The sequence below is a fragment of the Pinus tabuliformis genome, chromosome 2_2 (assembly GCF_031772625.1).
Source record: "Pinus tabuliformis cultivar Carrire ecotype Pingquan chromosome 2_2, CPIR1, whole genome shotgun sequence".
Lineage (NCBI taxonomy): Eukaryota > Viridiplantae > Streptophyta > Pinopsida > Pinales > Pinaceae > Pinus > Pinus tabuliformis.
The window spans coordinates 481,917,113-481,937,736 of record NC_142300.1 but is presented as its reverse complement, the minus strand read 5'-3'; the positions used below and the strand labels follow the sequence as shown (position 1 = coordinate 481,937,736).

Sequence of the window (20,624 nt, the reverse complement as noted above, 5' to 3'; positions counted from 1 at the left end):
TTTTCTAAGTTGATGTAACTAGATGAACGATGTGCATTACTTTCAAAGTAATTAGATTAATAGTGTGCATTGATTTCAGTGTATGCGCAAAGTAATTATTAATGATCTACATTAATTCTTCTGTTAAAGTAATCATTTAACCTGAATCTATATTAAATAGAAATGAACAACAAAGAGCCTACATATCTCTTAGTCATTAGTCTAGATACACCTTAAATACAAATGAACAACAAACAACAAGTTGACAGAGAAATGAATAGGAAATGACAACTAAGGATGTATTGATTTTAGTGTAGATATTAATTTGTGATATGATTTAAATACATGGATAATGTGCATTATTTTCAAAGTAATTAAATTAGTAGTGTATATTAATTTTATTATATGCACAAATTAATTATTGACGTCAGATATTGATTTATGTGTTAGAGTAATCATTAGCCTAAATCCATATTAAATAGAAATGAAAAATGGAGAGCCTAGATCCATATCAATCATCAACTTAGATCCATCATAAATATAAATGAAAAAGGAAAGAGAAAGTCAATAAAGAAAGGCATAAGAAATGGTAGTTACTAAATAGTGTCAACAACAAAGGGAGAAACAAAGAGTAGATCAAAAAAGAAAACAACAACAAATGGTAGTTGAACAACAACAACAAAACAATGAAGAAAAATTTAAATGACAAAAAACATATCAATGAGAATATAAAAAAGAATATCAACAAAGAAGGACATAAAAAATGACAACTAAATAGTGTCAAGAGTAAAAAAACAAGAGAATGCATAGTGAAGAGGAAATCGACAAAAAATGTTAGAGGAAATGACAATTAAAGAACATGAAGAATTGAGGAAATAAAAAGATGAATAACAAAGAGCATATCGAAAAACAATATTCGACCAATTCAAGCATAATACTATATGTAAAAGAAAATCCTATGAAAAAAATATGTTGAAATTATATATATATGCCCAAGCTCAAGCCGTAGCTCTCATTAATATGAATATTGCACATTGAAAATTTCGTGACATAATTTATTGATAGAACAAGTTCAAATATGTCATATGCTACAATTCACGTGTTTACTATAAATACAAGCCTAAAGTGTATGAGATGTAGAAGAGAAGGAACTCATAAAGTAATCTAAGACATTTAATATATTTTAGATGATTAGTTAATCATATGTTAGAAAAATTGTGTATGACTCCACACAACTAAAACCAACCTAGATCCATCCTAAATCTAGATCTATCAAGCACCAAGAAGGATCAAATCTCTCGAGGTACAAACCTTTCCTCAGCTTTTGCACTCAAAAATAGTTTTCCACCTTGAGAGGTTTGATCCCTCTTGACACTTAATAGATCCATAATTAAAATGAATCAAATATATGTATAGATTTATTTATTTATTTAGATAAATATCTTAATTTTTTTTTATTGATTTAATCTTAACATTCTTATTGAAATATTTAATCAAAACTTTATTTAATCTTTAAAAAAACAACAACATTGTTAAATAAAATATTTATTTAGCCAAACCTAGAGGTTTAATTATTCAAAACTTTATATTTATTTAATTTTTTATTTCGTCCTAACATATTTATTATTTAGTCATAGCTTAAATTAAATATATTTTATCTACTTAATAAAAAAGGGTTAGATAATTATTTATTTAGAAAGTCAATTGTAAATACTTATATGTTTGAATCTTTAGAAGGTATCAATATTATTTAATACAATTTTTCTGGTGATAAGATAATATCAAATTTTATTAAAATTAACATTCATTATCTAGGATGTGATGGAAACATGACTTGGTTCAACGGAGAGCGCGACGGCTAGGGTTCTGATCACAGCATCGACGGCGCAGCCTGCACAGTTCAGGATTCATTCACAGGCCTGACCCAAAACCCTGTTTCGAAACAGCGTTGCAGGGTTCTAGTGCAGTACAATGGAATCTCCCCAGGGGGGGGCGTCAGAGCCCTCCCCCAAAGCAAACACCTCGCAGCACGGACCTGAGCAGACAATTGTATTTGGGTCTGTTGATGAGGAAGTGATAAACAAAGAGAACAGGCAACAATACGGGCACAAGGAGGTAGGCGGTCAGAAGGACAAGGCCGGCATCACACAAGGTAGAAAGGAAAAACCAGAAGAAGTTTCGAAAGTCTCTTCGACTACTTGCAAGCCTATAGCTACAGAACGGCCCAGAATAGAGCTGCCGGGACATAAGATTGACAAACGAATCGAATACATGAGGGATCATGCCCTTATTGGGAAATTTATAGGGTTCTGGCCGACAGAAAAAGCCTTATATGGCTGGATTGCGGCGAAGTGGAAACCCAAAGGAGATGTTACTTTGCAGCTAGGGCCGAAAGGCTTCTTTACTGCGATTTTCTTCTGTCTTGAGGACAAATACAGAATTCTGGGAGCAGGGCCCTACTTTTTTAACTCAGCGGGTCTGTATTTGAGGGAATGGATACCAAGATTTAACCCGGATAAGGAAGATCTCACCTGGGCGCCAGTCTGGATCAGAATGTATTCACTTCCAGATGAATATTGGGACGAAGACATTCTCAAAGATATAGGAAATGGATTGGGGGAATACATCAAAGCGGCAGAAGAAACAAAAATGCGCAGATACACTTCCTACGCCCGCATCTGCGTCTTCATGCGCCTGGACAAAGCTTTGCCAGAATCGGTAAGTCTCTCTCACCGTGACGAAGAATGGATTCAACCTCTGGATTATGAGCATGTCCCTTTTCGTTGCCGAAAATGCCATGCTCTCGGGCATCTATTCAGGGACTGTCCCCTGAATGCCAAAGCCAATGCTCCTGATCCCTCAGAAACCCTGACCCAGGATGGCTTCACCAAAGCCCCTAGCCGAAAGCGAGCGCACAAAAAACCCACAAATGGGAATAAGCCCCAGCAAGACAATGCCCATGGCCCAGCTACAAAGAACAGTTTTGAAATTCTTGCTCAGACCTCGGAAGAGCAACCCCCGATCTCCAAGCCTAGCCCTGCTCCTCCTTCTTCCTCTTCCCAACCCCCTCCTATAGCCTCCCCCTCTAAACTTCAAATCCCCAATGTCATTCCAGCAAACCCCAAAGAAGGACGAAAAGAGTCGGCAGGAAAAAACAATGATATGGAAGTTGATGGAAATCTAGATCCCCTTCAAAGCTCAGAGATTAACATGGAAGGAAGCAGCCAAGTGCAACAGATGGATGAAGAACCAGAAAGCATAGATCTGAACGGTCTAGACATTCTGGAACTAGAATTAGCATGCAAAAAGAAGGCATACGACAGTATCCCAGAGATTCAGCTCAACAAACTGGAAGTGGTCATTTCAAGGGCCTATCAACAACAACAGTTAGGTATCCAGCCAGGAAGCCATTGGGACGGAAGCCTTCCCCCAAAAGACACCAAAAAGAGAGGAAGAAGAACGGATCTCCAGCGAACAATCGAGATTGGGAAAATCCTGGTGGACTCAGGCAGGTATGCTAAATTGACGAAGTACTATAAACCCTCTATTAATAGTTGAACCATGAAGCTTGTATCATGGAACCTAAGGGGGCTCAATAGCCCAGGAAAACTCAGAATGTTAAAAAACATGATTAAAATGGAAAAGCCGCAACTATGCTTTCTCCAGGAAACCAAGTGTAACAGCTCTACATTAGGCAGCATCCTCTCCAAAGCATGGCCAGGCTGTCAATCGGTGGCGGTGGATGCATCTGGCGCTTCTGGGGGGCTTGCCATTGCATGGAACACACAAGCGTTAACTCTCTCTGATTTTCACGCTTCTCATCACCTCATCCAGGCTGCCTTCCATATTCTAGGCACTAATATTCATGGAAACCTATCAAATGTATATTTCCCGCAGGATACAGGAAGCAAAATCGCTCTTCTCAACACCATAGAAGCTTTGAATAACAACAGGAGGCATCCGCTCTGGATTATTGGAGGGGATTTTAACATGATCACCAAGCTGGAGGAAAAGATTGGGGGGAGAAATAGAATGGAACAAGAGAACACCCATTTCAAGGATTTCATTCAGAACACCTCTCTCATAGACATGCCTTTTTGTAACGGCACTTTTACCTGGAGCAATCGCAGAGCAGGCAAACATCAAATTGCCTCCAAACTGGATCGTTTCCTCATATCAGATAATGCGGTTCACCTCGGAGGAGACATTTCAGCTGCTATTCTTCCACATACAGGTTCGGATCACTGGCCTATTGCCCTCCAATGGCAAAGACCAGGCGACTTTACCAGAAGACCCTTCCGCTTCGAAGAGTTCTGGCTCTCACATCCATCGTTCAAAGACTTTGTCAAAACAACTTGGACATCCTTCATTCCGTCAGAAGGCTCCAAGATGTACCAGTTCCAACAGAAGCTCAGGTATTTAAAAAATCATCTAAAGCGTTGGAACAGGGAGACCTTTGGAAACATCTTTAAGGCGCAACATGACCTAAAAAAGGAACTGACGGAACTCCAGCAAAAAATAATTACAGAGGGTCACTCTGAGGGAACTCTGGAGCAGGAGCAACGCATCCACAACCAACTGGAGGAAAGGAGGAAGCAGGAGGAAATATATTGGAAGCAAAAATCCAGGATCAGATGGCTGAAGGAAGGTGAGCGAAACACCAAATTCTTCCACCGAACCACTGTTCAACGAAGAATGCATAACAACATCCCTTTCATTCAAAAACAAGGGGGGGCAAAAGTTGAGAAGCATGAGGAAATTGAGGAGGAGTTCCTTAATCACTTCAAACATGTTCATCAAGAGCCCGAGGGAGACAGGCGACCTGCAATTGAAAGAATCACTAATAATGTGCCAAAGCTCATCACGGAGGAACATAATGAGCTTCTCCTTCGCCCTATTCTGACACAGGAGGTGGATGCGGCCATGTCCCAGCTTAAGGAAGGAAAAGCCCCTGGCCCGGACGGATTCACCACTACTTTCTTTCACACCTTCTGGGAGCTGATAAAACTGGAGGTATGGCAAATTGTAGAAGAATCAAGAGCTCTCCATTGGCTGCTTCCCTCTCTCAATTCAACCTTCATTGCCCTTATACCAAAAGAGGAGGATTCAATCACCCCTGACAAATATAGGTCGATTGCTCTTTGCAACGTTATTTACAAAGTCATATCCAAAGTTATCGCCAACAGGTTAAAGCCCCTCTTGCCACTGCTCATCTCTCAGGAACAGTCTGGGTACGTGGAAGGGAGACAGATCATGGATGGCATTCTTCTCACGCACGAGATCATACACTCCCTCAAGCAATCCAAGCAGGCAGGTATGATTCTTAAGCTGGATCTTTCTAAGGCTTTTGATAAACTCAGCTGGACTTACATTCAGCAAATGCTAACTGCCTTTGGATTCTGTTCTATGTGGATCCGCTGGATCATGAGTCTTATTACATCCACACACTTCTCCATCCTTGTGAACGGAATCCCCTCCCGCCCATTCAAACCATCCCGTGGAATCAGGCAAGGTGATCCCCTATCCCCCTTCCTCTTTGTTCTAATGGCTGAAGGTCTGGGTCATCACATTAAACATGCCCTCCACTCTCAACAGCTCAAAGGTCTTTCCATTCACAACACCCCTGCAACTTCTCATCAGCAGTTTGTTGATGACACCATGCTATTTGGCTACCCTTCTGTCGAGGAAGCCTCCTGCTTCAAAGCCCTGCTCAATGATTTCTCTGAAGCCTCTGGAACCAGCGTCAATAGCTCCAAATCGCAGATCTTCTTCTTTCACACTCCTCCAGTTGTTAAGACAGTTGTTGCTCGTATCCTGGGATTCCCCACTGCCACTCTCCCCTCTAAATACCTTGGAGCCCCCCTTACTGCTTCAGCCATAAAGCACTCCTCATGGCGAACTCTCATTGAGAAGCTCGAATCCCGTCTTAACCTTTGGACGCACAGAACTCTGAATTTGGCCAGTCGTGTAGTGCTCATAAAGTCAGTCCTTCAGGCAATGCCGCTCTATCTGTTCTCAATCCTAGCAGCGCCGAAATGGGTCCTAAAAAGAATCAGGAATCTTCAGCGTGGATTCCTATGGGGCAGTACGACAACTAATCGCAAATGGGCTCTTGTAAAATGGACCACCGTCTGCATGCCCAAAGATAAAGGGGGCATTGGGCTGAGAGACCCAGTGCATAGCAACTCCATCATGAGCGCTAAAATTTGGTGGCAATGGCTCACTAACCCAGAAAAACCTTGGGTCAAAATCTGGACGGCCAAATATGCCAATAACAGACCTCAGGAAGAGCTCATCAGGTTCACTCCCAATGACAAAGGCTCGCTAATCTGGAATGCAGCCAAACAACACTTCCAGTTAATTCAGCAACATAGTTTTTGGGAAGTAAGAGACGGCAGAACTGCTAGATTCTGGACAGATGCATGGAACCAAATGCCAAAGCTCAGCCGCATTCTTCATCCACCTCCGGAATTCAATGGGGAGGAGCAGCAGCAAGAAAAGATCCGACAGTATTGGACGCAGGAGACGGAACATGGATTCAGGAAATGGAAACAGGGTAATCAGTTAATCAACAATACAAATCATCGGATTGTTGAGGAGTTGGAGAAGGAGTTACGGAAAAGAAGCATTAGATATGACGAAGGCAGAGACATTCTTCGATGGGGGTATCAACCAAAAGGTGCCTTTACCACATCTGAGGCCTATAAAATCATATGCAACAACCCTACCCCCCCTGACCCAATCTGGAGCAAAATCTGGGGTCTCGGATCCTGGCCCAAAGTCTCATACTTCCTATGGTTGGTTGGACATCAAAGAATCCTCACATGGGACAAACTTAGGAGCAGAAACTTTCACGGTCCCTCCATTTGTTATAACTGCAATCATCATGAGGAAACTCTCCAACACCTCCTGGACTCCTGCCCCCTAGCCAATCAGCTATGGGAAAAGGTAAGCTTTAGATGTCAAAGAAGGTGCAGAATGGAGAACGACATCACCAACTCTTTAAGACACTGGCCACAGAATCCATACAAAAGTGAGCTTCTCAACTATTTATGGAACATAATCCCAGGGCTCATCCTCTGGAGCATTTGGAAGGAAAGGAACAAACGCATATTCAAAAACCAACGATCTCCGATAGAAAATATTTGGAATAGGCTTTGTGGGAATCTCAAAGAAACGCTGCTGCTCCGAACATGGACACAGGAGGATTTTCCAACTCTAAACAATGAGAAAGCCATTCTAGACAACTGGCAAATGCATCTACCTCAGGGACTACACAATAACGGCCCTACTAAAAGCAGCATCATAAACAAGGTCACCTGGACTGCTCCCCCTAAGCATTCCTATAAGCTCAATTTCGATGGTGCCTCCAAAGGCAATCCTGGAATGGCCGGTTTTGGTGGAATTCTAAGGAATCACGAAGGCACTCCCCTGCAGCTATACTTTGGGAACATTGGATGGGATACCAATAACTCAGCTGAGCTAGAAGGACTTTGGCAAGGGCTCCTTCTCGCTTGGAAACTTAACTTTCAACCCCTGGTAGTGGAAGGAGACTCCCAGATCCTTATAAATATGGCCAAGCACCTCCTAAATGGATCTCAAGCAAGGAAAATTGCCACCAGTTGGAGGCTCGAAGCAAGGCTGGAAGCCATCGAACAAGCGCTCCGCAGCAACAGGGCCATTACCTTCAATCATATAAAAAGGGAAGGCAACAAGGTCGCTGACCTCCTGGCCAACATAGGGGTGGAAAACGAGAATACCCTTCTCACAGGAAATATGAATATTATACCAAATAATGTCCAGGCACAGGAATGCGCTAGCCTGGTCCAAAGTGATGCTGCTTCCCCGGATGCGGGTGACAAGCTGGACAGGACGCGCGTTTAATGAGGGACACATGCAGGCCATGCGCTGCCTCAAGGATCAAGCATGCGAGCTGATATGTCGCTGGCCGCCAAGGAATAAAAGGATTGGAGTTCTTCAGAAGCAATTCAATGCTCTGTCCGGCTCACTGGTTCGAATGAAGCAAGCAGTAATGGCGGACGGGATTCGAGGTGGCGGTGGGGAGGTTAAAAGAGGTGGTGGGTTGGCTCTCTATGCGCCGGTTCACGCTCAGTTCATGGTGCTCGGTGTTCAGGCTCTTGCTTGGTTTATGGTTCTTCAGGCAATAGCTCTTGCTGTCAAAGCCATTTCCCTGACTGTTGGGGGCAGTCTTAAGCCTGAACGGTTATTCAATTCCGCGTTGCTCCATACCCCTGGTGTTCCTGCAAATATGGTAAGGCCTCGACAGCGATTGCTCAGCCGTCGAGGTTCTGCCCGGGGTGGGTCTTCGCGTCCTCCAGTTGATGCATCCCAACCCCATTGTTGCCATTGCCATTGTCATCGAATCTCTGAGGCCAACCCCCTTCAAACTAGCCAATTTCTGGACTCAAGCGCCCCTGATTCTGACCCGGCTCCCACGCCTGCCTTCGGTTCTGCCATTTTCAACTTTAGCAGCTCTCTGAATAAACCCCGAATCAGTGCCCATGTATCGGTTCTCTTCCTCGAAGACTCTCCGAATGGTGGCGATGTTCAATACAGTAAGGGGAAGCAACCTGGTGGCAGCTTAAAGGATGTCATGGAGAAGCCTGCGGATGCTCTAGAGAATGCATCTAATCTTCCTCAAGCTCAGGAGGTGTTGACTAGCAAAGGGGACAATGTCAACATGGACTCCTTTCCCACTATAGAGGAAATTGAGAAGTATGGATGGTGTAGGGTGAAGTATGGAGCCAGACGAATAGTCGCCCATCTGTTCGGAATCCTGACCTCCATCGCTGCTCAGATCTTGTTTTCGTCTTACTGTTTATGTTATGTTGGCTCAGAGTTTGTTTATGATATGTCTGTCCTCCCTGAGAGGGATAATGCTTAAGTTCTACTGGTGCCCCTGCGAAGGATGAATTGTTTTGGTTCGGCGCCCCTACGAGGGCTGTTTAGTTTTGGTTTGGTGCCCTTGCGAAGGCTGTTCATTTTTGGTATGGCGCCCCTGCGAGGGTTGTTTCTCTCAGATCTGGTGCCCCTGCGAGGGCTGTTCTTTTTGGTCACACCTATTCCAAAGTGCCACAATTGGCCTCTGGTTCTGTTAGCCTTAAAATGATGTAACTGTTTTTCTTGATACTGTAAATAATAGATTAGTTTTAACGAGAAAAAAAAAACATTCATTATCTAGTAAAAAACAATTAAGGTCTTTATTCATTAATTAAAATATCATTTACTAATATTTATTCAAAACTAACTCTCTTCATCGCTATCACTATTTAATATGTTGTCGTGATCTTACTTTACATCTTGTCCTGATGATGAATCACACTAGATAATTCGCGTCGATAAAAAGCTCTAGATGTAATTAATACCGAAAAATATCCTAACAATCCTAATAAGAAAAAATTATTTATAAAACTTAATTTGTGGTTATCAATAATCTTACTATCGATTTGAAAATAACTTGAGCAACCCACCATAACTAAGGTATGTTTGGTAGGATATACTTTTGGTAGGATATTTTTGTAAGTAGAGTATGAGCAATGCATGTATCACATCCAAAGTGTTTAAAACGTGGACTCACGTGTTAGTAGGAAAACTTGAATTATTTCACTTTTAAAATCATTTTTAAAACTTAGTTAAACATATATAATTTTTAACTTTTTTAAAGAATGAGGGTAATGTATTAATGATTTATTTTTAAGTTATAGTGGTTGGAGGGTAATTATGTTGATAGGTGTGTCTATTTTATAACAAAGATTTTAGAATTTTATTTCAATTATCAATATATATTGAGTCAATGGCATGGGTTTAACTTCCATAGAATATTCTAAAACATTCCTAACATAAAAGGCTGAGATTCATCTAAAAAATAGTTATGCCTTTTCTGCCCTTATAATCAAACTGATTAATTAAGAAAAAATGCCATATGAAATGACATATACCCTTTTGGACATGTACTATTAATAAGTCATGGTAATGTAACAAAGCATATTTACAAGTTAAAAATCCTCATTGTAAATTGGGAGCAATCTACATGGTTATCTTGTTTCATGTTTTATTAAAATATATATTTGTTTAACTAATATATTAATTATTTTTATAATTAATAATAATAATATTTTTAAAACGAAACTATAATTTAATTAGTACTTACTAAAAAAAATTTAATCTTAACAATATGATAAGTGTTTTGATTGACAATATGATAAGTGTTTTGATATCTATTACTGTTTTCAAACTATTTAATTTATAAGATTTTGCTAATTATATTTTATTTTTAAATAAAAATATATCTAAATTATAATTAAAATATTTAATTTAAATATAGATATAAATTATATCAAAATTTATTATTCAACCCCTACTATTATTTTTTACCTCGAGAAAATAAAAATATTTCAATTTCCATTAACTATTACCTATTTATTGTTACAATATTCACGACATTAATTCCACCCCTTAACTCAAATTCATACACAACTACCATTATATTGTCAATTTTGTGATTTTAAGTTTCAATTAATGAAATCTGAGACCTCTCATATTCTTGAACTACGAGTATTATTAATCTTAAACATTTTGATGATGGGCATATAATTTATATGTTAATCTCCGACACTCCATCCTAAGAATTATTAAGTTTAAATATCAACTTACACAAAATAGGTTTTATTAATTACAAAATATAGAGTTGTAATTAAAATTATGAAAAGTATGATTTTATTCTTTCATTATGAATATAAAATAAAATTACAAGCTTTTTTTCAATTTTCTTCATTAAAAAATTGCAATAAATATAATTAATATTTACCACAATCCCTTCAAATTAAAATATGATAAAGTTAATTAATAAGAAAGGCAAAAAAACAATTATATATTCTTGAACTCATAGAAAGGTATCCAAATGCTAAGAAAGATATAATCCACATAATTAATATAAATAGATATTTAATTAAAGATAACCTCTCTCGAGTAGAAAACTTCCATAAGTCTATTTATATGAAAGCAACATTGATACAAAAGTTAAATTTTGTTTGATAGTGAAATGCCAATTCACCTACTCTCACCCTCAGCTAATTTCTTTCTAGGTATGTATTTATTTTGAAACTCCAAAGTTACGTTTATTGTTCTTAGTAATGAGGGTAAAAATTTCAACTTACATATTTTTTTCCTTCTTTCCGAAAGAACATGCTTTCTAAATGTAATTTTTTGTGTAAATGGAGAAATCTAGGCATTTCCTTCATCCAAATGTTTTCGCTGACAAAGAATTCTAGGCATAAGTTTGACATGAGTTGCATCAATGCCTTACCTACATTGACTTTCATGTTGAGGTGCATTAATGCTAAAGCCAATGAATAAGTACTATGCATTTTGGTCTTGTTAGCTCTGCTACAGTTGCAACATCTGATTGGCAAGAAGGCAGGTTTGGCAATGCTGGTCGCACGTTCAAGAGGTTTTGCAGCAATGGGTTTCTTCTCTCCCTTCAACCCCTTAACCGCTTTATAACCTTGCCTATCCCTTTTTCATTTAATCCCCGGGCATTTTTATGTTTAACATTAATACCCCGATAGCCCTTTGTAAATTGTACTAACCTATGTTTTGATTATAATACTGTGCATCTCCATAACCCTTAGTTTTAATAGACCCCGGCCCCACCTGCGCTGTCACATCGTCTGTCATTTCAACAATAAACCCGTGCAATTATTCCGACTGCCCGATCTTCCACCCGCTCATCCAACGTCACATGCAAATCCCGCTCCGTCAACCTGCATGTTATTTAATCCCCGGGGAGGTGGTATTCCACCTGCCACGTGTCTTTATGTTATTACATCGCGCTCGCCTGTACTTAAACCGCCACAGCTCAAAGGTGGTGCGGGGAAACCGCCTCCCGCCATCGTACCCAGTTTCTCGCTTGTTAACTTGTGCCTATCTCCGCCTCCCATCAGTCGTTGGATTATTCCGCCGCGATCCAATGGCCATCGTCTGCCTATCCTTGTTTACTCCTGATAGCCTTCTCAGAGCAAATCTCCACCGTTAATCCTCTTGATCTGATGGCCCACACTCTTTCATCCTCATATGTCTTCTGATGGCCTGTGCGACCTGATCTTGGCCGTCCATCTGAATTATCTAACGGCCAGCGTTCCTCCTCGGCCCTTCATCCATTTTTGATGTATATCGCTGGGTTTTTGGCCAATTTTGGACGCGTGGAGAAGCAATTTATGGGCCAACTACCTGCATTTAATCATCAGCTACCACAGTTAAGGAACAACACAATCAATGACAAAAAGGACACCCACGAGCAGTTCAACTATGCAGCGGTTATGGAAGTTTATCTAGTCAACATTCCACCTGTTCAAGGAGTACACCAAAGTACCAGTAAATGTCATTTGTCCATTAAAACATTCAGATTGTAGCAGAAGACCCATATCAAATTGTAAATGCGGTTGGTGATTCATTAAGACACCTCTACACATAACCTAGCAGAGATATTTTGTAAATAGATCCTATATATACCAAGAAAAACGATGTAATCAGTTGGATGAGTGCTAGTGTCTTGTAAGCTTCAACTTCTGCAGACAGTAAATGCTGTGAGACCTGCAGCGTCTGGTCTTCATTTCCAACTAATACAAGCTTCTTTTGTTGTCATTTGCTCACTTTTCACTTCTTCTATGTTCCAGGCTGTGCCTTTTTTGCATTAATTCACGTGTTGTGAATGTTTAGCATCAGAGGGGCTGTCATCCCACCTCTGCATTAGAACTTAGCTGTTCATTGAAATTGCTTGCAGGTTTCTGTTGTTTAAATGCATAGAGAGTTGTCAGCATGTCTGTGTATTAGATAACAATTTTACAGACCTCCTTTCTTGTTGCAGCCGATCATCACAGGGTCCTGTGTATCTGTTGGTGCAGTCAGTCTTCTCCATCATCACATTTTGTTTAAACTATGAGTAATTGGTGGTTGAAAGCCTTGTAGTTTGGGGGTGTTCACCCATGTCTGGGGTTAATCATAGTGGGAGTGGTTATCTGGCTTGAATGTGCAGCATTTCTTTCATTCATCCATCATTTTATCCAACATTTTGTTGAGTTTGTAATGTTCCCGAGCATCACTGATATACAACCTAGGTGAGTTTCTTGGGGTGATAACATTAATTGGCACTGTTGCCGGGGAGAGGAGAATTGAAGCTCAGCTTCCCTGGGAGAATGACATAGCTTCAAGCTTTGATGATAGACAAGGTTTGAACACAAATTTTGGCTGTAATCATCTGTCTGGCGACTCCATTGGTGGAAGACCATCCCTTGGCGACTCCACATTGAAGTTCTGGCTCAGTATGTGAGGCACACTCTAAGAAATCCTTAGAAATCTCCAACTGAACCAGTGCCTGAACCTGAGAGGACTGTAAAATCGAAGAAAGCATCACAGAAAGGGGCATCAGGATCAGGTAAGCCTAAAAGATCTCATTCATCTCTGAAAGATAAATTTATATCTGAAGAATTACAATCTAAAGATTTAGAACCCAGCACTGCTAATAAGGAAATTCCTTCAGAGATTAGTTCAGCCCCTTGTATAGTTAGTTCCCCTTTGAATCTCGGTCTGAATAAAGTTTCTCATACAGTCCATAACATCCCTTTATCTCTACCATCCATCACATTACTTCCTACTCCTTCATCTGTTAGTATTCTTCCAAATATTCCAATCATGGCAGGACAACAAGCACCCACGAGGATAGAAAGAATTGTGGCTGCTAGATATGGACCTTTGGTCTTGCCTGTTCTGTTGAATCCTATGCCTGTGGGAGAATATCAGAAATATATGCTTAAATTCACCGGCACAGAGGGAGTAACAGCAGAAGAACACCTTGAAGCTTTCTACAATTATGCTGATAATTTAGATATAAGTGAAAATGATGTCTAGATGAGAGTTTTTGTCCAGAGCCTCGATGGAGAGGGTAGGAAGTGGGTTCAGAGAATCTCCCCAAAGATCAATAACAGATATTGAAGCTTTAGATGATGTATTTTTGAAACAATGGAGAGATAAAAAGGACTTAATGTATTACCATACTGAGTTTGGTAATCTGAAGAGAGAAAATGGGGAATCAATACCTGATTTTAATAAAAGATTTAATCGTTTGTATAGTAGGATACCAGCTAAGGTAAAACCTACCCCCACTACTGCCAAACTCACTTATGTCAATGATTTTGACTATGATTTCTGCCTGTTATTGAGAGAAAGGGGATGTGCTACGCTAGCAGATATGTAGGATGCAGCCCTAGAAGTAGAATCTAATATCATGGCTGCAGAGAAACTAAAGAGTCAAGTTGATAAGAGAAGGCAGAGAAATCAGGCTTCGACTTCTTCTGCATCATCTTTAGAGCCTAAATTAGACAACATGACCAAGATGATAGAGTCATTGGCTGTTGAAATTTCTAAGCTAAAGGTTGAGCAAAATTCAGGGAAAAAAAGGCAACAAAACACATTTGCTCCAAGAAATCAGAACCCATTCAGAAGAGCAAATGAGCAGTTACAGATTATGCAGAAGGGTGAAGAAGCTAAAGAAGATCAAAAAGTAAAAGCTCCCTTCCAGAATGTAGTCATGGAGGAGGAACAACTTGAAGAAGATGAGGATGAAATTCACTGCATGGAAGATAAAGCAATGCTGCATTTTTTACATTGGCTGCTTATGAAGAATCATTGCTGCAAGAACAAAATAGTCAGGAGTGGGACAGAGGAGCTATTCTGCAAACTGAGCAGCAACAGAGTTATAACCTGAGGTCGAATGCAAAAAATGTCAAAGAGAATCCTGCCCAAAGAGTTGATGTCCAAACAGAGTCATAAAATAGCAGTCAGAAAAGACCAGCAGCTGATCTAGTCATTCTCAAAGCTCCAGTTCAAGAGGTTAAAATTTCTGATAAGTTACCTTCTTCTTTCAGCTTTGAATAAGAAGTTCAGAAATTGAAAATCTCTGTGCCTTTGGTTGAGTTGGTGAAGAGTGAAGTATTTAGGAAGCCTATCCTTGAGGCCCTTGAGCTAGAAACCAAACAAACCTCCACTGACTCTGTCAATTTGCAAGATGACAAGCCTGCCATTGTGCTCAGTCCTATGGTTGAACCTGCTGATAATAATTCTCCATCTTTTTATGTCTCATTGACCATTCATGACAAAATCCTCCACAATTGCTTGCTAGACATAGGGGCCAACCACAATCTAATGCCTAAAGCTGTCATGGAAGAGTTAGGCCTTGATATCACTAGACCTTATCATGATTTATTTTCTTTTGATTCAAGGAAGGTGAAATGTCTTGGATTGATTAAAGACCTGGTCATTACCCTAACTCAGCTGCCCATGAAGAGTATGGTGATGGATATTGTGGTATCAGATGTCCCTCCTAAGTTTGGAATGTTGTTGTCGAGAGGATGGATTAAGAGACTAGGTGGGATATTACAGAATGACCTTTCTTATGCCACTTTCCCAGTATTTGGAGGAGAAAGCAGGAGGTTGTATAGAGAAGCACAGTTGGCATATATCATCAGTGATGACAAGAATCCTACCAATCATCCCATATATGCAGTGGACACTGATTTTGGAGCATGCATTCTCCAAATAGAAGAATCTCAGAAGGCCACATTGCAGATCAGGAAACCAAAAGATCAAGCCAAGCAAGAGCAAGGAAGTCAGATTTGGGAGATGTTCTTTGATGGATCATGTTCCAGGGAGACTGCAGGAGCAGGGGTGGTGCTAGTATCTCCACAACAAGAAAGCATTCAGCTGTCTTTTAAGCTGGTTTTTCAAGTCACAAACAATATAGCAGAGTATGAGGCTCTGCTGTTGGGCCTTAATGCAGCAAAAGACAGAGGAATCAAGAACATAAAGGTGTTTGGAGATGTTGATTTGATTATTCAGCAAGTAAATAAAACATTTCAGGCAAAGCACCCAAGGCTGAAAGCATACAGAGATGAGGTATGGAGAATCAGAGATTCCTTTGATTATTTCTGTATTTCATACATTCCTAGAGCCCAAAATCAGCTTGCTGATTCCCTTGCTATTTCTGCTAGTCTATTCATTCCTCCCATGCCTCCCAAACTAGTATATGAAGTCCAGATGAAACATAGACCATCCTTGCCTGATAATGTCCTGCATTGGAAATTTTTTGATGATGATGATGAGATAAATAGGTTCTTACAAGTCATTGATGAATTTTCTGAGATGCAAATTGATCAAGAGAATGAGGCCTTGTTATAAAATCCCAAGTCCCAACTTAGAAATAAAATTGGTAAAGACAGCATAGTCCAGCTTCCTAGTAACCATATTCCTAAAGGCCTAATTCCTCTTGAAAGGTTGTTTGACCAGAATGATGTCCCTTACAAGGCTACCCAAAAAGAAGATCAATCCGCAATCTGCAACCATGATATAGGAAGTCCAGGTCAACCCAAATATATACATTTGTCTACTCATTTGTTTGCTGACCAAAGTGCTGAATACTGCAATTTAATGAGGCAATTTGCTAATATGTTTCCCTGGGAGTATAGTGATATGAAAACTTATGATAAGAGTATAATTCAACATAAAATCCCACTGGAGAAATACACTGTTCCTTTCAAGCAGAAGCTGAGACCAATAAATCCCATGATTCTTCCTTTAATTGAAAAAGAAATTAAAGAATTGCTAGCTGCCAAGATCATTGTCCCTCTTAGATATTCAAAATGGGTAGCCAATCTAGTGGTGGTGAAGAAGAAGAGTGGAGAAATCAGACTGTGTGTTGATTTTCGAAATTTAAACAAATTCTCCAAGAAAGACAACTATCCTCTGCCGAAGATGGAGCATTTGCTGCAAAAGGTCTCAGGAGCTAAAGTGATTTCATTTTTGGATGGATTTTCAGGCTTTAATTAGATTGTTGTTCACCCAGATGATCAAGAAAAGACTGCATTTACCACTCCGTGGGGCATGTTTATGTATGCTAAAATGCCATTTGGATTGATGAATGTTGGAGCCACTTTTCAGAGAGCTATGGATATAGAATTTGTGGGAGAGAAGGACAAATTTGTGCTTATCTACCTTGATGATATAACTTTTTATTCCAGCAGCCATCAAAGTCATTTGCTACATTTGAAAAATGTGTTCGTGAAGTGCAGAAGGTTTGGGATTTCAGTCAATCCTAAAAAGTCTCAATTTGTTTTAGAAGAGGGCAAGCTGTTAGAACATATTGTGTCTGCTACAGGTGTTCAGATTGACCCAGAAAGAGTTAAAGCAATTCACGCATTGACTGTCCCCAGATCAAAGAAAGATATACAGTGTTTTCTGGGCAAATAAATTTTGTAAGGAGGTTTATTCCAAATTTTGCAGAATTGGTAAAACACGTAACCTCCATGTTGAAAAAAGGAGCAGAGGTAAAATGGACTGAAACAACAAGAAAATCATTTGATTCCATCAAGAAGGCTATTATGGAAGCTCCCACATTAATAAGTCTAGATTACAACAAGGAGTTTCATATATTTTCTTTTGCCTATGAAGACACCATTGCAGTTGTTTTGTTGCAACAAGATGAAGAAGGTTCAAAGCATCCGATAGCATTTTTCAGCAAGAATTTGAGGGATGTTGAACTGAGGTATGATATTATAGAGAAACAGGCATATGCTCTTATTAAATCCTTAAAGGCTTTCAGAGTTTATATCTTGCATTAAAAAATAATTACATATGTGCCCTTTGCTACAATTAAAGATGTCCTAACACAACCTGATGCTGATGGAAGAAGGGAAAAATGGATTGCTAAAATGATAGAATTTAACATAGAGTTGAAGCCCACCAAGCTGATCAGAGGTTAGGGTCTTGCCAAGCTATTAGCCGAAGAAAATTGCAGGTCTTTGCACATTGATTTCCTATGCATGATAGCAAAAAATGGTCAAGTAGGAGAAAAGGAAAATGCAGCTGAAATAGAGAGAAAACAATCAATGGCCGAGAACCTAGCTTCATGTAATTGGTATGCTGCAATAATTAATTTCTTGCAGAAGCTAGAGATCCCTTCAAGATTTACTCAAAGCCAAGCTAGAACTTTGAAACTTAGAGTAGCAAAATATTGCATTATGGAAAATCTGCTCTACTGGAGGGATCCATATGGAATATTTTTAAGGTGTCTGGACAAAGAGCAATCAAAGGAAAATGGTACTATTGGCCCACTTGGTTTTCTGATGTATTTGTTTTTGTTAAATCTTGTGACAGATGCCAAAGATTTGAAGGAAAGCAACAGCTAAAATCCTTGCCCTTAAAACCAATAATTGCCAAAGGACCTTTTTAGTAGTGGGGCTTGGATTTTATTGGAGAAATCAATCCGCATTCCAGTTGTCAACACAAATGGATATTAGTTGCCACTAATTATTTTACTAAGTGGATTGAAGCATTGCCTACAAGGAAGGCTGATCATAATGTGGTCATAAAGTTTTTGATAGAAAATATCTTCAGTAGATTTGGTTGTCCACAGAAGTTAATCGCAGACAATGCAGCAGCCTTCAGGGCAAAAGAATTGGTGGAAATGTGTGATTCAATGGGCATTAAATTTGTTCATTCCACCTCATATTATCCATAGGGAAATGGTCTAGCAGAATCCTCCAACAAGTGTCTAATAAGAATAATTAAAAAGTTGTTAGACAATAAAAGGAATTGGGATTCAAAGCTCAAGTATGCACTGTGGGCTGACATAGTGACCATCAAGAAATCCACTGGCAGTTCTCCATTCAAGCTGGTGTATGGCACAGAGGCAGTATTTCTGATTCAACTTACCATCCATGTGAAAAGATTCCTTCAAGAAGAGCAGGATGAGGAAGAAGAATACATGGCAAGGAGAATCACTGATTTGATAGAATTACATCAGATCAGAGAACAGCTGGTGGAAAAAGATGTAGCACATCAGAGAAGCATCAAGGAAGCATTTGACAAGAAGGCAAAAGGAAATAATTTTTAGATTGGTGATTTAGTGTTGAAATGGGATGTATTGAAGGAAAAGAAAGGAAATCATGGGAAATTTGATGCTTTGTGGATAGGGCCTTTCATCATTTCACAGGTTCAAGGGAACAACACTTTCATATTGAAAAGTATGGGGGGAGAAGAAATTTTTGATGGCCCAGTTAATGGGCGTTTTCTCAAAATTTATGTGGTTTAAGGTCTTTTGGCCTTAAAAATTGTAAATATTTTGTTTTATCAGTTGAAGTGTAGGATCAGTCAGACTCCATGCCCAATGGAACACTAGGAATTTTGCTTGAAAAAGCATTGGTCTACAAGTTCTTGAGACCTCGTAGGGAGGATCTCATCCCCAGAAGGAGCCAGTGTTAGCTCTGCTACAGTTGCAACATCTGATTTGCAAGAAGGCAGGTTTGGCAGTGCTGGTCACACATTCAAGAGGTTTTGCAGCAATGGGTTTCTTCTCTCCCTTCAACCCCTTAACCCCTTAACCCATTCGTAACACCGCCTATCCCTTTTTCATTTAATCCCTGGGCATTTTTATGTTTAACATTAATACCCCGATAGCCCTTTGTAAATTGTATTAACCTATGTTTTGATTATAATACCGCGCATCTCCGTAACCCTTAGTTTTAATAGACCCCGGGCCCCACTTGCCTTGTCACATCGTCTGTCATTTCAATAATAAACCCGTGCAACTATTCCGACCGCCAGATCTTCCACCCGCTCATCCAACGTCACACGCAAATCCCGCTCCGTCAACCTGCGTGTTATTTAATCCCCGAGGAGGTGGTATTCCACCTGCCACACGTCTTTATGTTATTACATCGAACTCGCTTGTACGTAAACTGCCGTAGCTCAAAGGTGGTGCGGGGAAACCACCTCCCGCCACTGTACCTGGCTTCTCGCCTGTTAACTTGTGCCTATATCCGCCTCCCGTCAGCCGTTGGATTATTCCGCCGCGATCCAATGACCATCGTCTGCCTATCCTTGTTTACTCCCGATAGCCTTCTCAGAGCAAATCTCCACCGTTAATCCTCTTGATCCGATGGCCCACACTCTTTCATCCTCATATGTCTTCCGATGGCCTGTGTGACCCGATCTTGTTCGTCCATCTGAATTGTCTAATGGCCAATGTTACTCCTCGGCCCTTTATCCATTTTTGATGTATATTGCTAGGTTTTTGGCCAATTTTGGACACGTGGAGAAGCAAGTTATGGGCCAGCTACCTGCATTTAATCATTAGCTACCATAGTTAAGGAACAGCACAGTCAAGGACAAAAAGGACACCCTCGAGCAGTTCAACTATGCAGCAGTTATGGAAGTTTATCCAGTCAACGTTCCACCTATTCAAGGAGTACACCAAAGTACTAGTAAATGTCATTTGTCCATTAAAACATTCAGATTGTAGCAGAAGACCCATATCAAATTGTAAATGTGGTTGGTGATTCATTAAGACACCTCCATGCATAACCTAGCAGAGATATTTTGTAAATAGATCCTATATATACCAAGAAAAATGCTGTAATCAGTTGGATGAGTGTTAGATGAGTGCTAGTGCATTGTAAGCTTCAACTTCTGGAGACTGTAAATACTGTGAGACCTGCAGCGTCTGGTCTTCATTTCCAACTAATACAAGCTTCTTTTGCTGTCATTTGCTCACTTTTCACTTCTTCTATGTTCCA

General features: G+C 39.9%; 1 protein-coding gene across 1 annotated transcript; it reads left to right on the top strand.

Annotated features, from left to right (window-relative positions):
* The first annotated feature begins 1,950 nt into the window (after window positions 1-1,950).
* LOC149193445 (uncharacterized) lies at window positions 1,951-7,863 on the top strand. The gene is made up of 5 exons (XM_089407310.1): window positions 1,951-2,131; window positions 2,285-2,669; window positions 2,799-3,477; window positions 3,646-5,210; window positions 5,340-7,863. The coding sequence occupies exons 1-5, from the start codon at window positions 1,951-1,953 to the stop codon at window positions 7,861-7,863; spliced, it is 5,334 nt and encodes a 1,777-aa protein (XP_089263436.1).
* Window positions 7,864-20,624: the final 12,761 nt, after the last annotated feature.